General features: G+C 43.0%; 1 protein-coding gene across 1 annotated transcript in view; it reads left to right on the plus strand.

Annotated features, from left to right (window-relative positions):
- Positions 1 to 20,070, plus strand: part of LOC110210619 (butyrophilin-like protein 2) — an 81,316-nt gene extending 61,246 nt beyond the window's left edge. The window contains exons 5-8 of the mRNA XM_078156888.1: positions 4,444 to 4,788; positions 8,944 to 9,297; positions 16,896 to 17,018; positions 19,890 to 20,070. Of these exons, the coding sequence (XP_078013014.1) occupies positions 4,444 to 4,788; positions 8,944 to 9,297; positions 16,896 to 17,018; positions 19,890 to 20,011 (944 nt within the window). The 3' untranslated portion in view covers positions 20,012 to 20,070. The remainder of the gene's footprint in view (positions 1 to 4,443; positions 4,789 to 8,943; positions 9,298 to 16,895; positions 17,019 to 19,889) is intronic.
- The last annotated feature ends 2,133 nt before the right edge of the window (positions 20,071 to 22,203 follow it).

Here is a 22,203-nt window from a genome sequence, read left to right on the forward strand (position 1 = left end):
CTTGTCAAATGCAAAGCTACTATACCTATTTGTTGCTATGAATTGTATGTCTGCTCTGTTCTATTGATATACCTAGGCAGTACCAGATACTTTTGATTATTACTGCTTTATAATACAGTTTAAGATCAGGTACTGCTAAACCTCCTTCCTTTACATTTGTTTTTCACCAGTTTCTTTGATATTCTTGACTTTTTGTTCTTTTAAATGAATTTTATTATTTTTTTTAATTTAGTAAAATAATTTTTTGATAATTTAATTGGGATGGCATTGAATATGTAAATTAGTTTAAGTAAAATTGTCGTTTTATTATATTGGCCATATCTACCTATGAATAATTAATATTTCCCCAATTCTTTAAATCTGATTTTATTTGTATAAAAAGTTTTTTTATAATTATGTTTACATAGTTCTAGGGTTTGTTTTGGCAGGTATACTCTTCAGTATTTTATCTAGTAATAGTAATTATAACTTTAAATATGAATGGGGTGAACTCCCCCATAAAAAGGAAACAGCAGGGGCAGCTAGGTGGTGTAGTGGATAGAGCACCAGCCCTGGAGTCAGGAGGACCTGAGTTCAAATCTGGCCTCAGACACATAATACTTCCTAGCTGTGTGACTCTGGGCAAGTCACTTAACCCCAACTGCCTCACTGAAAAAAAAAGAAAGGAAACAGCAGAATGGATTAAAAATAAAAATGTGATAGTAAGTTGTTTACAAGAAACACATTTAAGCATGAGAGATACACACAAAATTAAAATGAAGGGTTGGGCAGAATTTATTATGCTTTAGCTGATGCATAAAAGGCAACAGTAGCAATCATAATCTCAGACTAATTTATGACTAAAATAGATTTAATTAAAAGTGATAAATAGGATAACTACATTTTGATGAAAGGTATGACAAACAATGAAGCAATATCAATATTGAACCTATGTGCACCAAATACTATAGCATCTAAAGTTTTAAACAAAAAGTTAAATGAATTACAGGTAGAGATAGATAGTAATATTATTAATAGTGTGGGACTTAAATATTCCTTTCTCAGAACTAGATAAATCTAACCTAAAAAAAAAGTCAAGGAAGTGAATAGAATTTTAGGAAAGCTAGATGTGATATCTGGAGAGAATGGAAATAGAAAGGAATACACCTTTTTTTCTCAGCAGTTCATGGGACCTTTACAAAGACTGACCATATATTAGGGCATAAAAATTTTATAGTTAAAAGTAAAAAAGCAGAAGGATTAAAAGTATACCTTTCAGATCACACTGCAATAAAAATTATCTTTTATAAGATACCACAGAAACATAATTAAAAACTAATTGGAGGTTAAACAACCCAATCTTAAATAATGAGTGAATCAAAGAACAAATCATAGAAACAATTAATAATTTTATTACAGAGAATGACAAAAATGTGACAACATATACAAAAAAGCAAAAGTAGTGATAGGAGGAGAATGTGTATTTCTAAATGCTTACATCACTAAAATGGAGAAAAAGCAGATTAACGAATTGGACATGCCATTAAAAAAAACTAGAAAAAGATCAAAGTAAAAATCCCCAATTAAACACTAAATTGAAAATCCTAAAAATTAAAAGTTAGATTAATAAAATTGAGTGTAAAAACCCATTGAATTAATAAATAAAACTAGGAATCAGTTTTATGGAAAAAACACAGTAAAATAGATAAATCATTGATTAATTTAATTTTTATAAAAAAAGAGAGAAAACTAAATCACTATTACTAAAAATGAAAAGGTTGAATACACCACTAACACATAAAATTAAAACAATTATAAGGAGTTATTTTGCACAATTATGTGCCAATAAATTTAACAATGTAAGTGAAATAGAAGAATATTTTTAAAAATATGATACCTAATTAGCAGAAGAGGAAATAGAGTCTCTAAATAGGCCTGTTTTAGAAAAAAAAAATTGAACAGGCCATAAATGAGCTTTCTAAGAAGAAAGCACCAAGACCAGACAGATTAAAAGGTGAATTCTAGCAAACATTGAAAGAGAAACTAATTCCAATATTAAATAAATTATTTGGAATAGTAGGCAAAGAAGGGATCCCACCAAACTCCTTTAATGAAAAAAATATGATAATGATACCTAAACTAGGAAGAGTAAATGCAGAGAAAGAAAATTATGGACCAATGTTATTAATGAAAAATATTTTTTAAAAATGATAGCTAAAATATTACAATATATTACAAAGACTACATTATGACCAATTGGGATTTATGCCAGTAATGCAGGGAGGGTATATAATAAGGAAAACTATTAACACAATTGATTTTATCAATAATAAAAGATTAAAAATCATATTATTATATCAATAAATGCAGAAAAGATTTTTCATAAAGTACAACACTCATTTCTATTTAAAAAATACTTGGAAGTAGAGGTATAAATAGATTTTTCCTTAAATTGATAAAAAGCATTTGTCTAAAACCATTAGCAAGTATTTTTTCAATGCAGATAAGCTAGAAGCCTTCCGAGAAAGCTCAAGTGTGAAACAAGGATGCCCCCTAGCACCATTATTCAATATTATATTAGAAATCCTAGCAATAGCAATAAAATAAAAAGAAATAGAAGAAATCAGAATAGGGAATGAGGTAATAAAATTATCTCTTTTTGTAGATGATACGATGATATACTTGGAAAATCCCAAAGACTCAAAAAGTTAATTGAAACAATTAATTTTAGCAAAGTGGCAGGATATAAAATAAATCCACACAAATCATCAGCATTCCTATAGATCACAAACAAAACCATGCGAGATAGTAAGAGATGCCTCATTTAAAATAACTCTAGGCAGGACAAAATACCACCCCTTATTTTATAAGCAAGGCAAGTAAGGTTGGGTCCGGGTGGGATTTGCCCAACATGACATGACAGAAGCAGGACATGAATCTAAATCTTCTGACATCCAGTGGAGGATTCCCATAACTCTGATTTTCTTTGCCTTACAATACTTTGCTGACTTCTGTCCTATGCAGAGGGAAGAAGAGGCATTAAGTAAGGTTTGAAAGACTCTACTGTCTGGGCAGGTTTCCTTCAGGGGCTCAACAAAGCACTTTCCAAAGTGTCCCTCCCTCCCCCACCAAGGGGACCAACAGGTGCTGGTGATTAGGGCCCTGGGCCTGAAGGAAAGCCACTGCTGGGGAAGGAAGAGCAAGACTGAAAGGTGTGGAGCAAAACCTCAGGCCAAGCCAGGCCAGGACCCAGAGCTTTTCATGGAGATACCACATAGAGGGCACTTAGGAAGATGGGACCTGGATGGAGGTTTCAGCTAGAAAACTCGGCCAGGGTTCCAGGAGGCCCAGGACCAGCATTGTTAAAGACATGAGTGTCTGATGCAATGTGCATCCCAGGAGCTCTGCCTTTTAATCCCAGCACTGACCATTCCCCACTGCTGCCTCCCTCTGATGGGCAGACTTCTGAGGGTGCTGGTGTCCACTCTAAGACCCTCCCTCTTGATCTGTGTGTGAGTGAGGTTGTCAGAACAAATGTCATCCACAGATACAATGGTCCCATCTCTTCTGATCCAGACCCACCCAAGAAAATAGGAAAGTTAGAATGTGTCATAGAGGGCACAGCTGTTTCTCCTCTTCTGACAAAGAAAAAAAAACTCAGCTTTTTTGTGGACTCTGTACCCAACAGCTTCATGGAGATTCTCCCCAGTGACACATACAACCAAAGGGAAAACAAAGAAACATAGTTTTAGAACCGGAAAAGGCCCCAGAGATCATTGAGTTCAATCTTCTTATTTTACTGAAGAAACAGAGGCCCAGAAAGATCTAGTGATTTGTCCAAAGTCACACAGCTAGTCACTAGTAGAGCTAATATTTGAACTCAAATGCTTTCCTTCCAGGCCCAGTAACCCAGCATGCCATCACTGCATTGACACCCTGGAAGCTCCCCACATTCCCATAATCACGCTCCTCCTCCCCCACTGACCTGCACTGCTCTGTCCCACAGAGGTCTCCCACAGCTCTCTGGCCCAGCCTCCTTCTAAAACACTCATCTGCACAGCCACAGAATGAGGACAAGTCCAACATCAGCCCAGAAGCCTGGTCTTTGTTATCTATGGGCAGCCTCAGGGGTGGGGCAGAGGCTGGTGCCTCCATGGGGCCATTGACAGCAGCTGTTGCTTCCTGCCTCCACCCCAAGCTTTCAGCCCCCAATCAGCTGCCCTGCCTCCCTGAATATACAAGGTAGTGAACGGGGAGAATGTCTTGTCTCCATCTCACAGATGTGTCATAGAGTGGAAAGTGATTTCACCAAAGAGAGGGTAAAAGCAGAGCAGCCCCTGAGCAGGAACACATTGAGAGCTTCCTGGTCCTGGGCCGCCCTGACCCCTGCTCTGAAGGCCACATTAACTCCTCCACCCCAGTGTTCTCTGATTCTCTGCTCTTTGTCCCTGGTTCTGCACACAGGCACATTCACAGTATCTGGCCCTCTGGTCCAGCCCATCCGGGCCTGGGTGGGGGAAGATGTCCAGCTCTCCTGTCACCTCTCCCCTAAGATGGATGCTCGGGGCATGACTGTGAAGTGGGTCAGAGGCCCACTGGTTGTGCACTTGTACCGCATGGGCCAGGAGATGGAGGAAGTCCAGGCCCCTGCATTCCAAGGGAGGACAAAGATGCTGAGAGAGGATATGGCTGAGGGGAAGGTGACCGTGATCGTCCATCAGGTCAAGCTTTCTGACACTGGCCAGTACACATGTTATTTCCAGACAGGCACCATTTACAATGAAACCAGCTTTGACCTTCACGTATCAGGTAGGTCCTACCTGGGTCATGGATTCTCTCTAGAGCTGGAAGGGACCTTCAGACATTGACATTGGCCTAGATCCTTAGAGTATCTAAGGTACGTTCCATACATTGTCTCACTGGAGTCTCACAACTACCTTCTGGGTTAATATTTCTGTCACAGTGACTGAAGTCTGGGTCTGTTATCTTTCAGCCCCTCAGAGTCCTCTGGTACCTTTAATGGGGTTTGGGGCATCCAGCCTCTCTGTCATTGGTTCAAGCCCCCTCAGTGATGTTCCCCCAATTTTAGTCTCTTCTGTGCCCTTATTCCATGTAACCACTTGATAATCAGATTAGTTTTTATTCAGTAATATTTAATTGTACAGTGTCATGAAAACAACTGTACAAATGATACTTTCTTAACATCTAAGGACATTTTCCTCCCCACACAGGCCACATCAGTCTCTGGAGAGTTGTGGGGTGAAAGGAATCCATGTTTATAGCTTAGTCCAGTTCCTACATAGTAGAGTCTCACCAAATTTCAATTCCAAAGCCCCCGTTGGACTGAAGTCCCAGGCATGCTCTCTTCTCAGGGCTCCCTTCTGGGCTGGCAGCAACATTGGGCTTGATTCTTCCCTCCAAGGTCTCCATGGCTTGGGTCTGGGTGGGGTGAAGGATCCCCAACCTGTGCCTAGAAGTGAAAAAGGCAAATAAATAGCTCCTACCCACATTCTAAACCTGTTTGTGGAAGGACACAGGGCCTAGACTGGGGAGGGAAAGAGTCTTTCCTTACACAGCTCAGTTCATGGTACCTGTGCTGTGAATGAATAGGACTTTCACCTCTTCTGGACACAGCTAGAAGAAAATAGATGGAGAGAGAGAGAGAGAGAGAGAGAGAGAGAGAGAGAGAGAGAGAGAGAGAGAGAGAGAGAGAGAGAGAGGGAGAGAGGAGAGGAGGGAGAGAGAGAGAGGAGGGAGAGAGAGAGAGAGAGAGAGAGAGAGAGAAGAGAGAGAGAGAGAGAGAGAGAGGGAGAGAGAGAGGGAGAGAGAGAGAGAATGAATCTGAGTCTGATAGTTTGTAAGTCACAATCTGTTCCAGCTATGCAGCCAATAGAAAGAAGCTAGTCTTACCCAAATGGTAAGGAAACACAGAATAGCTTCTCCCACACTCAGCACCCTGGCATATTCCACATGGATTCCTCCATGTTAGGTCAGCTAGGAAGGCACCAAGGAAAGCTCCCTTCTTCTCTCTCATCCATTTTGAATATTTCGTCTTTATCCAATAGGCAGAGGTGCATTTTTAACCCAGTTCTTGTCCCCAGTTCAGAACAATCCTCTCTGGTCTCTGGGCAGCTATGAGGGACTTCCTTTCATCTGCTTCCCCAGGACCCTATAGGAAGGAATCTCAGAGCAGCCAATGGTGCAGCATCACATACAATTCCACAACTTCAGATGAAAATCAATCATCCCTGAAGTTTTGCAGATTCACTGAGCAAGGAACAATTTAAAATGATGACAAGATATTCCTGCATGTTTACCATTAGCCGTTCAGGGCATTTGCCAACCCACCCTTTCAAGGAAATGGAGGAACAAAGACAAAGAAAGCTGGATGCCCCTCTTTGATGGAAGCCCAGGTCCCTCTGAGCTTTCTGAACAACATGGAGCTGTCCCCACTGGGAGATCATTCAGGCCTGGGTTTCCCACTGATTGGTTGGGGGACCTGCTCTCTGGCCTGGACTCAGAAAACTGAGACAATAACTATTCTCCCTCCTCTAAAGGTACCAGGTCTGGACTAATACCCAAATTCCATGCACTGATGAGGGTGTGGAGTGTCTAAAATGTTCTGACCTGTTGTCACTGGACTGCTCAAATTAGTTCTATAAATCTTCCAATTGGCCCCTCTGATTCAATGTTAAATCTTGGGGCAGCTAGATGGCACAGTGGATAGAGCACCGACCCTGAAGCCAGGAGGACCAGAGTTCACATTCAGCTTCAGACCAAATACTTGACACTTACTAGCTGTGTGACCCTGGGCAAGTCACTTAACCCCAATTACCTAAATTAAGAAAAAAAAATGTTAAATCTCGTCAACCTTCTTTGAAACCATCATCTTCAGGTCTAAATCTTTGCTAAGTCCATGAAGATAAGTTAAAGAGGCTGTTGCAAGTTCCCCATTTCTGAAGGTTCAGCTCCATAAAGGGAAATACATATTTTAAAATATGTAATAATTATGGACTTACTAGAAAAAATGAAAATTCAAAAGCTCTTGGGGGAATATGGAAACAAATTTGGATTTTAAAATAAAGGTTTGGAGGGAACCTAGCCCAATGTCTATTGTCTTTTTCTTTGAGAATTTCCCCCCTTCCCCCTTACAAACTGGTGTTTGAACTGGAATCCATTACTAAAGTAGTTTTAAAGTTGGTAAGATTTCTGAAGATTTTAATAGATTTCAATTTTTATATGGGGGGGTTGCATGAGAAGAAATCAGGCATAAAGCACAAGGAAAACTGTTTGAGTGGATTGGTTGCTACTCACCAAAGTTCTTCCCTTCTCTCCAAATATGGAGGTTATTATAAACAAATGGTTTAGGTATGAAGAAATGAGAGCCAGCTTTCCCATGGCTCCAAAGCATTAGCCAGTGAACAGAAGGCATTCAGTGATTCCATCCAAACTGGCTGGCTGGATTTTAAACCATAACTTGCATCATATCAGCAAAAGGAAACGCGGCTAAAATCTGAGCTTTGAAAGGATGACTGAAATCCACACAAAAGTTGGAAATTACCAAAATTGAAGCCTCCATTTACCTCAGTTTAATCTCTGGACTTGTTCAAACAATAACATCCTCAGGTCCAGAATTTCTAGCATCAGTCATTCTTCTACAAGAATTTTTACAGGAGAACTTGGTCTATTTTATTGGTGCATCACAATCAAAGCTGGTCCCTGATGGATGGATGATATAAAGTAGCAGACTCTATGAGAGCTTAAATCCATCCCTAAAAGGAATTGTAGTGAAAATGAATGATCTGACTATAGCCTGGAAGCTTTTTTTATACCACCTTGAAATTTCAACATAAACTGGCTTCTGCTGGTTCATCTTAAGTGTCTTTCAAGTATTAAAATGTTTCTATTTCATTTAATTTGTTTTGTTTCTAATGACTTTTTACTCTGTCCTTCACTTCCCATCTAGTGGGGAACAAATAACCATGTGAAATGCTGTACATGCAAAAGATCTTTGTTCACCTTCTCATATAGTTTTGCTCCCTAGAATCTTTCTAGAGTTATGTTTTCATATAATTTCCTTCTTTCTTGTGGAATTTTTTTTTAAACTTGGGATCACCAGGTCACAAAGAAGGTATATGTTTTTTCCTGACAGATGCACACCTGATAGCCAGCCCAGTAATCTGAAAACATAGCAATTGGGAGCCGATGTGCTTTAAAATTCATTCTGGATGGTTTCTTCTCTTCCTTTTTTGTTTCTTTTAAATTGTTTTTCAACAAACAGAAATGAGATTAGTACTTGAGCACTTGTTGTATACTAGGTCTTTTGGGTAACTTGTCTAACCAGCAGCCTGTTTCTGTCCATGACTAACTGTGTAAGTGCTTATGATGGAATAAATTGGCTTTCTGCATTAAAAAAAAATGAGTTGGTCAGATCCATCCCCATGCTGACCAGCTGAGATCTAGAAGAGGAAGCCAGACAGGCCTTTCCATCTATCCAGATGACCAGACTCCCCTATTCCTACCTGAGTTCACTACAGAGCTCTCACCTGGCTCTCCCCACTTCTAAAATACTCAGCTGCACAGCCATAGTAGAAGGGCCAGGTTAACACCAGCCCAGAAGCCTGGGATCCCTCTACACTTGTAAGTTATCTATGGGCAAGGGTGGAGCAGAGGCTGATATTTCCCTTAAGACCACTGATGGTAGCAGGAGACTTCCTGCCCCTGCCTCCAATCTTCCAGCCCCCAAACAGCCGACCTACCTCCATGACTACACAAGGCAGTCTACAAATGAATCACAATTTTAAAAGTGGGTCCAGAAGTGGGTCCACAGAAGACCAGCAAGTGGTCCAGGAACAGAAGTCAGAGCATTAAAGTCCTGAGACCTCCTGCCTCCCACTCCCAAACATACCTGCCCTCCCTCCTTGACCCATATTGTCCTCTGATTTTCTTCTGCTCTACCCCTAGAACTCCCCACAGGACACTTCACTGTGATTGGCCCTGCTCAGGTCATTCAAGCCAAGCAGGGGGAGGATGCCATGCTCTCCTGTCACCTCTCCCCTAAGATGGATGCTAGGAAAATGATTGTGAAATGCTTCCGAGACCAGACTCTTGTGCATGGCTACTGTAATGAGGATGAAGTGGAGGAAACGCAGGACCCTGAGTTCCAGGGAAGGACTGAAATGCTGAAAAATGACATGGCAGAGGGGAAGTTGATCTTAAGTATCCATCAGGTCCAGGTCTCTGACGCTGGTCAGTACATTTGCCATTTCTGGTCACATAACTATTCCAGTGATGCCCATTTTGAACTACAGGTAGCAGGTAAGTCTCATTTGGTTTCTGACTTCTTTCTGAAAGAACATTGAGTCAAAACCCCCTCATTTGTAAAATGAGGGAAATGGGGCACAGAGAAAAGAGATGCTTTGACCAAAATGATATAACTTAGAAAGGGTCAGCCTGAAGATCAAACTCAGCTCTTCTTACTCCAAATTTGGCCATTTTCTTTTCCTCTACACATGGCTTGGATACAGCCTGTGTGAAATCATGTGCTTGAGGAAGGGACCAGCTTACTTTGAGACATGAACCTTGACTCATGGCTTACATTCTCTCCCCTCCCTTTGATCCTTCTGGAGTTTCTCACTGACCAATTATGGAGGCTTTCCCAATATGCCAGGCCTCCAAAATTCAGATAATTATTTTCTCTAATTACAATATGCCACACCTCATCTGGGACCCTGAACCATACATTGCCCAGGGTACTATATGTCTGAGGGCTTCTTGACTGTCATCTATGGAGCTTCCACCCACATTGGCCTAGTAATAAATATTTACTAGATTCCTTCTGTATGCCCAGCTCTGTGCTAGCTGAGGCTGTGAAGGAAAGAAGGGAAGAAAATCTGGTCTCATCCCCTGAAGAGTTTCTAGTCTAGCCATGGAGACATGATGATTAACACCCCCCCAAAACAGTCTAGAGGAGAGTGAAAAGCAGTATTGCTCAGGGGCTAAGATCCTGGATTTGGAGTCAAGCAGACCCAGATCCAGATGCTTCCTTTGACTATTATTAGTTGTGTGACCATAGGCAAATGACTTAAGGTCTCTATGCCAACCAACTTAATTCCAAAAGAGAATTTATTCTAGCCGGATGCACACTCACAAGGTTGCAATACCTAAGGTATTGATGTATACAGCTAGGTCCCACTTAGAGTGAACTGAATGTATTCCAATTCACATGGCTTGAAATTATATGAAATACAGTCATTGATTGTAACCCAATGGGAATATGCAGTGGGGAATCAAATAATGTGACCACTTTGAGGGATTCATTCTGCAAGCTAATCAGGACCCAGCTGTATAATAAAGTGGTAGATCATATAGGCCATAATTTAGTTCAATTCCAAAAACATTTATCAAGCACCCACTGTGTGCAGACCCTGTTGCTCATTTAGAAAATAACTGAGGAGCAGCTAGGTGGTGCAGTGGATAGAGCACCAGCTCTGAAGTTAGAAGGACCTGAGTTCAAATCCAGCCTTAGACCAAACACTTGACACTTACTATCTGTGTAACTCCGGGCAAGGCCACTTAACCCCTATTGCCAAGAAAGAAAGAGAGAAAGAGAGAAAGAAAGAGAGAAAGAGAGAAAGAGAGAAAGAGAGAGAGAAAGAGAGAAAGAAAGAAAGAAAGAAAGAAAGAAAGAAAGAAAGAAAGAAAGAAAGAAAGAGAAAAAGAAAGAGAGAAAGAGAGAAAGAGAGAAAGAGAGAAAGAGAGAAAGAGAGAAAGAGAGAAAGAAAGAAAGAAAGAAAGAAAGAAAGAAAGAAAGAAAGAAAGAAAGAAAGAAAGAAAGAAAGAAAGAAAGAAAGAAAGAAAGAAAGAAAGAAAGAAGGAGGAAGGAAGGAAGAAAGAAAAGAACTAAGATAATAAGACCTAAGTATAATACACACTAATTCAAGATAAGGGCATGAGAAAGGAGCAAAATGAAATAATGTGTGGAGCCTGATCAGGTGGTGTTAGTGTTGCAGGAATCAGGCAAGGCTTCTTAGAGGTGGGGGGCATTTGAATTGGACTTTAACAGCTTAGTGAGAACTCAACAAGAAGAGAAAGAGGAAGGAGGAAGTTCCCAGCACAGGGAACTGTGTCAGCAAAGGCATGAAAGCCAGAAGACCAGGTCATCTTGAGAGTACAATGTGTGATCCAGTCTGACTGAAGCACAGAGCGCATGGAAGAAGGTGGGATGAGGGGGGGCTATGGCCAGATGGCACCAAAGTGAGGAGGTGAGTCAAGGGAAATAGGGTAAGTTCCACAATAAAGATCCCCTGGAGACTTTGGAGGGCAGGAATGGCCTGAGCAGGGCTATGTGCAGGGCAGAGGAGCCTGGTAGCTGATGGAGGGTGCAGGGGGGCAGTGGAGGTAGCGAATCATGTATGGAAGCTAATGGAAGACTCCAGGCAGGGGGAAAGGAATCCTTGTGTCAGGGAGAATGGAGAGGAAGGGAAGGTTGGGAAAGCGGCCCTACAGGCAGGATGAAGAAGAATTAGCAGAGCCTTTGATATTCAAGTTGAAGGACACAGGGCATCAAAGATTCCTCAAATGTAGTGGAATGGATGTATCATGGTGCCTCTGATTTTAAAATCATGAATCAGAAAGAAGGACTGATTGAAGAAGGACTAATATAAACTCAGTGTGTGACATGGAGAGTTTGGGATGCTGAAAAGGCATCTAGAAGGCGATGCTCTGAGGGTAGGTGGAGAGGAAGGCCTTGACACAGAAGAGAAGTCAGGGCTAGAGATTTAGTTCTGAAAGTAGCGTGGTTTGAGTTGTTAGTTAAATACATTTAGAGAATAAAATTGTCAAGATTACAAGTATTGAGAGAAAAGAGGATGAAAGACAGTCTCAGCCAACATCCCCTTAACTGGGTGAGATGAGGACAAAGAGCCAACAGAGGAGATGGGGAAGGAGTCATCAGAGAAGTAAGAGGAGGACCAGGAGAGGGTCTTGTCTCTGCAGCCAGGGGAAGATAGAACAATAAATGTCCCAGAAGAGATTGGCCAATAACAATCAGAAAGGTCAAGGACAATGAGGACTCCAAGGAACTCCAGGACATCCACTTTTGGGGAGACCACTGTTGTCTTTAGAGAGAAGATTTCAGCAGAATGGTGTCAGGGAGAAAGTCAGATTGAAGGGCATGGAAGAGAAAGTGTGGTATGAGGCCCTGGAGACTTTGGGGATTAGACTAATTTCCCCCCAGTTCTAGCAGTGAAAGATAGTTACTGGAGAGGGGTAAAGATATCATGAAAAAGCCTTAGGACTGGTCTACTCAGTGCAGCAGCAGCCCTTCTTCCTCCACAGCAGTCAGCTGTGACCACAAGTCCCCAGCAATCATGTCAAAGGGACCCACTGTTGGCATTGATCTTGGCACCACTTATCACTGTGTGGGAGTCTTCCAACATGGGAAAGTGGAGATCATTGCTAATGACCAAGGACACAGGACCACCACAAGCTACGTCAACTTCCCCAATGCAGAACATTTAATCAGTGATGCTGCAAACAATCACATTGCAATGAACCCCCCCCAACACAGTTTTTGAAGCTAAACACCTGATTGGTTGCAGATTTGATGATGTACTTGTACAGTCAGATATGAAGCATTGGCCTTTCTTGGTGGTGAATGATGCAGGCAGGCCTAAGGTCTAAGTGGAGTACAAAGGGGAGACCAGAAGTTTATATCCAGAAGTGTCTTCTATGGTTTTGACCAAGATGAAAGAAATTGCTGAAGCAAGACTGTCACAAATGTTGTGGTCATGGTACCAGCCTATGCCAACAATTCCCAACATCGGGCCACCAAAAATGCTGGAACCATCACTAGTCTCAATGAGCCAACTACTGCTGCTATTGCTTATGGCTTGGAGAAAAAGGTTACAGCCAAGAGAAATGTGTTGATCTTTGACCTTGGAGGTGGCACTTTCAATGTCTCCATTCTTACCTTTGAAGATGGCATCTTTGAGTTCAAGTCCACAGCTGGGGACACCCACTGGGAAGGACTTTGACAACTATATGGTCAACCATTCCACTGCCAAGTTCAAGTGAAAACACATAAAGGACATCAGTGAGAACAAGAGGGCTGTTCACTGTCTGCACACTGCTTGTGAATGTGCAAAGCATACCCTCTCTTCCAGGACTCAGGCCAGTATTAAGATTGACTCCCTCTATGAAAGCATTGACTTCTATACATCAATCACCTGAGCCCATTTCGAAGAGCTGAATACTCATCTCTTCCATGGCACACTGCACCCTGGAAAAGGCCTTAAGAGATGCCAGGCTAGATAAATCACAGATTCATGACATAGTCCTCTTGGGGGGCTCCACTCACATCCCCAAATCCAGAAGCTTCTGCAAGACTTCTTCAATGGCAAGGAGCTCAACAAGAGTATCAATCCTGATGAGTCTGCTGCCTATGGTGTGGCCATCCAGGCTGCCATTTTGTTTGGAGATAAATTTGAGAATGTGTAGGACTTGGTGTTATTGAAGGTCACTCCTATTTCCCTTGGAATTGAAACTGCTGGTGGAGTTATGACAGTTCTGATCCAACATAATACCACCATCCCCACCAAGCAGACACAGACTTTACCACCTATTCAGACAACCAGCCTGGTGTGCTTATTCAGGTTTATGAAGGAGAGAGAGCAATGTCAAAGAACAACAATCTGCTTGGCAAGTCTGGGCTCCCAGGAATCCCTCCAGCACCCAGGGGTGTTCCTCAGATTGAAGTAACATTGGACATTGATGCAAATGGCATCCTCAATGTTCCTGCTGTGCATAAGAGCACAGGCAAGGAGAACAAGGTCACCGTCACCAATGAGAAAGGTCGTCTGAGCGAAGAAGACATTGAGTATATTGCCCAGGAGGCTGAGACATACAGGGCTGAGGATGACAAGCAGAGAGACTAGGTGTCTCCCAAGAATTCTCTTGAATCTTATGCTTTCAACATGAAGGCCACTGTAGAGGATGAAAAACTGCAAGTCAAAATTGGTGATGAAGACAAACAGAAGATCCTTGACAAATGTAATGAGATAATCAACTGGCTGGATGAGAACCAGACTGCTGAGAAGGAAGAATCTGAGCATCAGCAGAAAGAATTGGAGAAGGTCTGCAATCTCATCATCACTAAGCTATATCAGAGTGCAGGTGCCTGCCAAGAGACATGCCTGGTGGGTTCCCTGGAGGTGCTGTTTCTGGACCCACCATTGAAAAGGTTAACTAAACACACCAGAAGAAAGAGCATTCCACACAGCTTTCCAAAACTTGAAGGACTCAAATTTGTATCCAAAGCAGGAGCAGTTTAAAAGTAACATTTACTAAGTCTGGGCATTCTGAACACTTAAATTTGTGCAGAGGAAGAGAAGTGAACAACATTGCACTTTATCAGTACTGTACACAAGTAGAAATGCAATTCTATTTAAAATTTAAAATTTAAAATCTATTTAAAATTGGCACCATGAAAAAAAAGAAAAGAAAGCCTTAGGACTGGGAAGATGACCATATTTTTAGGCCAATGGGAAGGAGCCACTGGAAAAGGAGACACACTGAAGATAAGAGAGGGGATGATTATAGAGCAGGGTCCTAGGAGAAGGAAGGAGGAAAGGGTACAGGATCAGTGGCATCAGGAGAGGAATCAGCCTTAATGAGCAGGGAAGCCTCTCCTTTTGTGGACAGAGGAAGAGAAGAGAGTGAGTGAGGATGCAGAGGAGTTCTGAGGATGAAGGCAGGGAAGGGAGAGGCCTCATACTCAGGCTCACACTACACTGTCTCACCAGGACTCAGCTTCCTCACAGAACCTCAGAGCTGGAAGGGAGCTCAGAGACCACCTAGTCCCACCAGTGACTAAAAGGAAACCCCTGAAATGTCTAAATATTGGGGGCACATGGTCATCCAGCCCCTGGCTGAAAACCTTCAGAGGCCTTGGCTCCTACTGAGGCAGCCCTTCCCACCTGGGGCAGCTCACCTGGGCAGCAAGGGTAAATAGACCTCCTTTTCACTTCTAGCTCTTGCTCCCAATTCAGCCTGTAGGGTGAAAAGGAAGACATCAGGCCCCTTTCCAGGGACACTGGTTCATCTGGTAGAAGTCAGAAATGGGGTCTGTAAGCAGTTGGAGGGCTTATTTCTCTGTACCCCACAAGCATACCCTACATTGACAAAACGTTTTTACAGGAGTTAAGCTCATTTCCCCACCTAGACTGTGAGCTCCTCAGGGGCAGGGCCTACATTGTTTTGACTTTTCTCTCCTGCTCCTTTCCTACCCCAAGGGCCTAGGACAAGTCTGGGCAGACCCATAGAAGACTCTCAGTAGGGACCTTAATAGAAAATCCCTCCTCTGAAGCATTATAGAAAGAGCCCTGAGGCAGGGAGGGTACATTTCTAGACTGGGGACCAGGTTTGGCCCTAGCCTTTGCCATGTCCCTATGGCCTCCACTACAGCTGAGCAGTTAATTAGTTCCTGAAAAGCTGCCCTCCTCTAAGCAGAACAGTTAGAATCTAGAGTTGCAACTGAAAGAGACCTTATTCTTCATTTAACTTACATCTCACATTTGGGAAAATAAGATCCAAAGCAAAAGGGGACTAATTTAGTGATGAAGTCCTTGACAAGTGCCAGAGATGGGATGTGACCCTAGTTCTCCTGACTCCTAATCCAGCTTCCACTTTTGTTTCAAGGGAGGGTCTCCATTTCCTCCTTTCACCAATCTCTCTTGCACTCACTGCCAGATTCATCTCCCTAAAACACAACTGCGGTCATGTCACTTCAGCTGTCCAAGAAACTTCCATGGCTCCCTATTGTCTTAGAGTCCTCCACAATCTGGCTCCCCCATAACTCTCCAATGTCCTGGCCCCACCCTCTACTCTACTGTCCATGTTACTGATGAGGACAGTGAAGGCTCCTGGGAGGTTGGGGGACTGGAAGGTTACTAAAAGAGGTGAAAGATGCTGACATACACAATTTTGTCATTGCAGAATGTCATCTCTGGAAGGGACCTCAGAGGTTATCCAGGGCCCCTCCTCTATTTATAGAGAAAGAGAAAGCCTAATGACCTGTCAAGTTCAATTAGCCACCAAATGACAAGTCACAATTTGCAACCAGATCTTCTGATTTTCCAAGGCAGGGGCTGTTTCTCTTCTATATCATATTGCCACCCTCAATCCCCTCCTTTTATAGATGGTCAAACCAAGGTCCAGAGAGCACAATGGACAATTGTGACAATTTAGTGGAGGGCTGACCCCAGGGCTGCTGGAGTCCAGGCTGCTCAGCTGAGAGCCAGAGAGAGCTTCTCAATGGGGATGTAAGAACCAAACCCAGAAGAGAGTAGCATCCTCCAGAATCAGGAGACCTGGGGCCTGGTCCTGTCTCTGTCATGACCTCCATGTAACCCCTTGGACAAGTCTCTTCCTCTCTCTGCTCTCTTCTCTGTCTAATGATGGGGTTGACTAGATGTGACCTAAGGTCCAATCATACCCTGAAAATCTCTGAATCTATAAGGACACAGCTGTGAGGTTGTGGGAAGAGGCCTGAATTGGGAGTCAGACGACCCAGGCTTCAGGCCTGTCTCTGTGACTTACAAGATGAAGGATGAAACGCCTCTCTCTCCCATTTTCCTCTCTGTAAACTGAGGCATCTAGGCTAGATTCTCTCCAAGCTGTCTTCTAATTTTTCTCTTCTCTGAAGTCCTGGGGAAGCTTGTTTTTTGGGGGATGTTTAAAGGCTGGTGGAAGGGAGGAAGAAGGCATCATCAGGGCACAAAGTCACCATACTTGCCCAGGATTTCCTGAATCCCGATGCCCTCAATACTCCCACCATAAACTGGGTCACAGGGATGAGGGAGCAGGGTTTCCCTTTCTGATTCCCAAAGTAATGGAGTTTGGGGACTTACTTTCAGAGAGTATCCCCACATCTGAGGAGACACTTCATAAAAAGATTATTTTTGTTTTACCGGCGGTCTTCATTGGTTCCCTCTTTGTGATTTATATCTTCCACCAAATACAACTCCAGAGAGCCAGAGGTAAGAGAAAGCCCTGTCCTTAGGCCTTTAATCCTTCCATTACCCACCAGACCCTTTGATTATTGCTGTAAGAGGGATCTGAGGATCCCTGATTTGCTGGAGTAGGGCCCCTCCCTTGGCTCTGAACCTATGATCTGGCCTGAGGGACCTGGGGTTTGCTGGGATGACAGAGAAACTCCTGAGTGATCTCTGTGATACTGGGTTGGATCAAGAAGTATTATCCACTGGGAATTAGGAAGATGGACTCTTGGGTAGAAACCTCTTAGCCATGTTCTCACCTCAGCCTAATCCTCCACAAACCCCCATCCAAGAACCAGTTTCTGGGTTACTTTCTAGGTCTAGGTGGAGGGATGGAGATTGCTGGGGCTGCCCTTGGCCAGGCAGCCTACTATTAGAGCTGTTCCCTTCAGTCCTTGAATGTGGATCTGGTCTCAGGTACCAGTCCCAGTCTATTCTTGAATGTCCTAGTCTGCTCTTCCTTACTCCCTTGGCCTTTACCCAGCTAACCTGACCTCATACCCTGTCCCTTCCCCAGGCCTACCCACCCACAGGCTGACTCAAGGAATTAAGTAATTTTGATTTGAATAAAACATTAATCAATGATTTCTAGGGGTGGATTGGACTTTGCCTTATCTGAGTCTCATTTATCTGCTTATTGAAGCAGTCTGACACTAAATGCCAGCTCCTCTCCCCAGCATCCTGGCAATGCTACTCCATGTCACTGCCTCCAGCTCCTCTGCCTAAGTGAGGCAGCCTCCTTCCCATGCTTCTGCCCCGGTAAACTAAGGCCCTGAGATTGAGGGTGGGGAGATAGTTGGGGCTTCCCCAAAAGTCAGATCCTGAATGCAGTAGGACATCTACTTCAATTCCATGTAGAGACTCCAAGTCTCCCTCATTTGTCACCTGTTGCCTGAGGCTATGCCCCTTCAATTGTCAGGCATTCTACTCTGCCCTCTGCCAGGAAGGTTTTTATTAAACCAGTTGAATTGGGTCTTTTCAATTCAAATTTGTTTAGAAAACACATTCTTGTTTTTTCTTATTTCTATTTTAAATTCATTTCCTTAATATTTTATTATTTTATATCATTTATTTTTATCTTCTCCCTAATTTGATTCTTGTGCATTCTTTTCCATTTTTATTTTCACACATCTTGAATGTGTGACCCTGGGTTAGTCATCTATCTCTCCTTGCTCTCTAAGGGGAGAGGTAGCAGAGGAGGCACAGACCAGCAATGTTAATGAAAGTTCTTCTCCAGAATTTCCTAGACCAACGAAATGCCAAGTCCATTCCTTTATCCTTTAGAAAATCAGTTATACTTTCTTTTAAAATGTTTTATCATCAAGAAAATAATTTAGTTCAAATCTGTATTGTTAGGGGAGGTGAGGTTTCCTGACTTCCCAAGATTCAGTGGAATAACAGGGGCAAGAAATGGGCCTGAGAACTTAGAAGTAGAGAGAAGGAACCTAGAATAATCTCACTAAGTATCTCATTGTTAGGATAAAAAGAGTAACAGGATCTCACCTTCTCCTTTCTCCTCCCCACTCTCTTCCCTTACTATAGCCTCTGGTATTCCAGACTAACTCCCCTTCCCAGTCACGAGGTTCCAATCTCCCAGCAGATCCTTTTCATGTGATTCACAGCTGAGACTCCCATGCCTCCCTAGCTGTAGCCCTAGAAGAATAGGCAGGGACAATAGGCTTCCTTCCCATACCCAAAGGAATTGGGGGTTCCTCTTTCACCTTTTGATCTCATATACTTCCTTCTTTTCCCAGAGAAGTGCCTCCTTCACATCTATGACCCTAAAGTGTCAGGTACCAGAAGAGGCAGGAAGACTTGATCTACCAACTTTAGGGATGGTCTATTTCACCTTCAAAAACTCTGACTTGATCTATCTCATTCCCAGAGCTCTTCCCTTCAAAACTTGAATGTGGACCTGGTCACAGCAACCAAGCCCAATCAGACCTCGGATGTCTTAGCCTGTTTTCCCTTACTCGGTCCTTACCCAGCTAACCTGGCCTCATACCCTGTCCTTTTCCCAGGCCTGCCCACCCACAGGCTGACTCAAGGAATTTAGTAATTTTTACTTGAATAAAAAAATAATCAATGTTTTCTAGTGGTGGATTGGACTCTGCCTCATCTGAGTCTGATTTATCTGCTTATTGAAGCAGCCTGGTCCAGGATACAACTCTTGTAGGAAGCCCCAGCTATCCGGCCTCAGTCTCAGGGCTCAATTTACAAGGGGCAGGACCTGAGCCATCTCTAGTCTTCCTGATGAATATCTGGCCACTGGATCCAGATGGCTCTGGAGGAGAAAGTGAGGCTGGTGACAACCCTCCCTCACTCAAATCAAAGACAATTGCAAGTCATGTCATCATCTCCTTGATGTCATGGTCCTCTTTGAGAACGAAGGAGGGGCAGGAGCATGGGGAGGAGGCTGCCTCACTTAGGATAGAGGAGCTGGAGGCAGTGACAGGGAGTAGAGTTGCCAGGATGCTGGGAAGAGGAGCTGGCATCTAGGACCAGGCTGCTTCAATAAGCAGATAAATGAGACTCAGATGAGGCAAAGTCCAATCCACCCCTAAATCATTAATTAATGTTTTATTCAAATCAAAATTACTTAATTCCTTGAGTCAGCCTGTGGGTGGGTAGGCCTGGGGAAGGGACAGGGTATGAGGTCAGGTTAGCTGGGTAAAGGCCAAGGGAGTAAGGGAGCAGACTAAGACATCCAAGGATTGGCTATCCCTGGTTCCTGAGACCAGGTCCACATTCTAGTGGTTTTTATTTCTTATTTCTTCATTTGCAAATGTATTACATTTACTTTATCAAAATATTGCTAACCCTTATAATACAATTGATTTGTTTTGTTGACAGAAGATATTATTCCACAGTGTCCAGCTCAAGGAAGAGGACGGAGAAGCAGGAGGGACCCACTTGCCCCTCCTGGAGAGGTCCAACTTTCGCATAAGTCACCAGAATCTTCTATCCGTTCTTGATACAGGAAGGGATAGGTAGAGCAGCATGACTGGAGAGCAGTGCCTTCTTTTGTGTCCCCTTTCCCTCTTGGTGGGGGAGAGGGGAGTAGGGGTGGGAGGAGGGTGGCGGGCGGGGGGGGGGGAATAATAGGATGTGTCCAGGGAAGACAAAAAAACTTTGGTGTGAGGACTGCCTAGCCCAATGGTGAGAAACCTGAGGCCTTAAGGCCACATGTTAGCTTCTAGGTCCTTAAGTGCAGCCTTTTGACTGAATCCTAAATATGAATGAATATAAGTGAATCCTAAAAGGATTTGTCCTGTAAAATTTGGATTCAGTCAAAAAGCTGCACTTAAGGACCTAGAAGTGTAGGTATGGCCTTAGCGCTACAGGTTCCCTACCCAGCTAGCCCTTTTGATAGCTGCTTGTCCACCTCTGATATCCAGAATCAAGATTCCCCCAACTCTCACCTGTGGCTCCAAGAAGCTGTATAGGAAAAGAACTTACATGTTCTAAAATGTTTAGAGCAGATCTCTTTGTGGTGGCAAAGAACTGAAAATTGCAAGAAGGCTCCCTAGAGGTGGTGATATTTGAACTGGACTTCAAAGGACTGGTAGAGACTCAACAGGAAGAGAAGGAAGAAGGATGTTCCAAACACAGGGAACTGTGTGAACAGAGGCTTGGAAGTAGGAAGAGCAGGGCATCTTCAGGGTACAAGGCCTGGTTCAGTCTGACAAAGCACAGAGCACATGGAAGAAGATGGGATAAGGTTGGAATGGCAGAAGGGCACCAGATTGGGGAGGTTTAGCCCAGTATGAAAGCCAAGCAAAATTTGAGTAAGCTCCACAATAAAGAGCCACTGAAGATTTTGGAGGGCAGGAATGGCCTGAGCAGAACCAGTGCTGAGCAGATGAGACTAGCAACTGATGGAAGAACGCCAACGGTCTCCATCCTTTCTGGGAGGTTGCAGCCTCTTCTTTACCTGGTCAATTTCTAACCTATTGTTTTATGTGATGACTAATATTGATAGACTTAACCCTTCTCAGCATTGCAAGGATCTAAGACATCTCCAAAGGCCTAGTGATGGAAAACGCTATCCACATCCAAAGAAAGAACTAAAGAGTTTGAATGCAGATCAAAGCATACTATTTGCTATTTTTTTTCTTCTGTTGTGTTTTGTTTCCTCTTTCTGGTGATTCCTCCTATTGGTTCTAATTCTTACTTACAACCTCACTAATGAGAAAATATGTTTAATAGGAATGTATATGTACAGCCTATATCAGATTGCACACCATCCTGGAGAAGGAGGTGGGGAGGGAGGGGGAGAAAAATTTAAAACTCAAAAGCTTGGAGTCAGCTAGGTGGCACAGTGGATAGAGTACTGGCCCTGGAGTCAGGAGAACCTGAGTTCAAATCTGGCCTCAGACACTTGACACTTGCTTAGCTGTGTGACCCTGGGCAAGTCACTTAACCCTATTGCCTAGCCAAAAAAAAATATATACTCAAAAGCTTATGGAAATGATTGTTGATAATTCAAAATAAATTATTTTTTTTAAAAAGACCATCAAAATATAACAAAAAAAAGTAAACTCAGAAGATATTACTATTAACTGAAGGTTACTTATCTGGCATGTTATCAAGGCCAAAAACATGGAAAATGCCAGTGATGGCATAACATCCTCTCTAAAGGAGTAGAGTTTCCTACGGTGAAGAGGAAGGGCTCTTTCTGAGTTGGAGTTTCAGGTATGGTTGCTGTCCAGTTCTGAAGTTCTGAGAGGTTGGTTGAGTTTGTTTTGTTTTGTTTTTGAAATTTGAAAAAGATAGCTGTTAGAACAGCACTTGTGAACTAATTAGAAGATTTCTTGGTTCTACCACACAATCTGAGACAGAGTGGGAAAGCCTGTGTGCTCCAGTTTCACCAGTCCCTTGACATTTTAATCTCCCTTTCACAAAATTTGCCAACCATCTATATACCAGTCTCCCAAGCTTCTGTTTATGTTGAAATCATCACATGGAGGCTGGAAAATGAGATGAGAAGAGAAAAATAAGAACCTTTAAAAGTTAATTAAATGCCAAGAACTATGTCTAGTGCCATTAATAATGGAAAGATACACTGTTCTAGCCTCCTGGGGGTAAGATAAGGGTCACTTCCATTTGAATGGGCAACTCTTAGAACAGATTAGTCTAGGTAATTAGTGGAAGGGACATTTCCTCA

Source organism: Phascolarctos cinereus, unplaced genomic scaffold (genome assembly GCF_003287225.1).
Source record: "Phascolarctos cinereus isolate Bilbo 61053 unplaced genomic scaffold, phaCin_HiC Scaffold_726;HRSCAF=1367, whole genome shotgun sequence".
NCBI lineage: Eukaryota > Metazoa > Chordata > Mammalia > Diprotodontia > Phascolarctidae > Phascolarctos > Phascolarctos cinereus.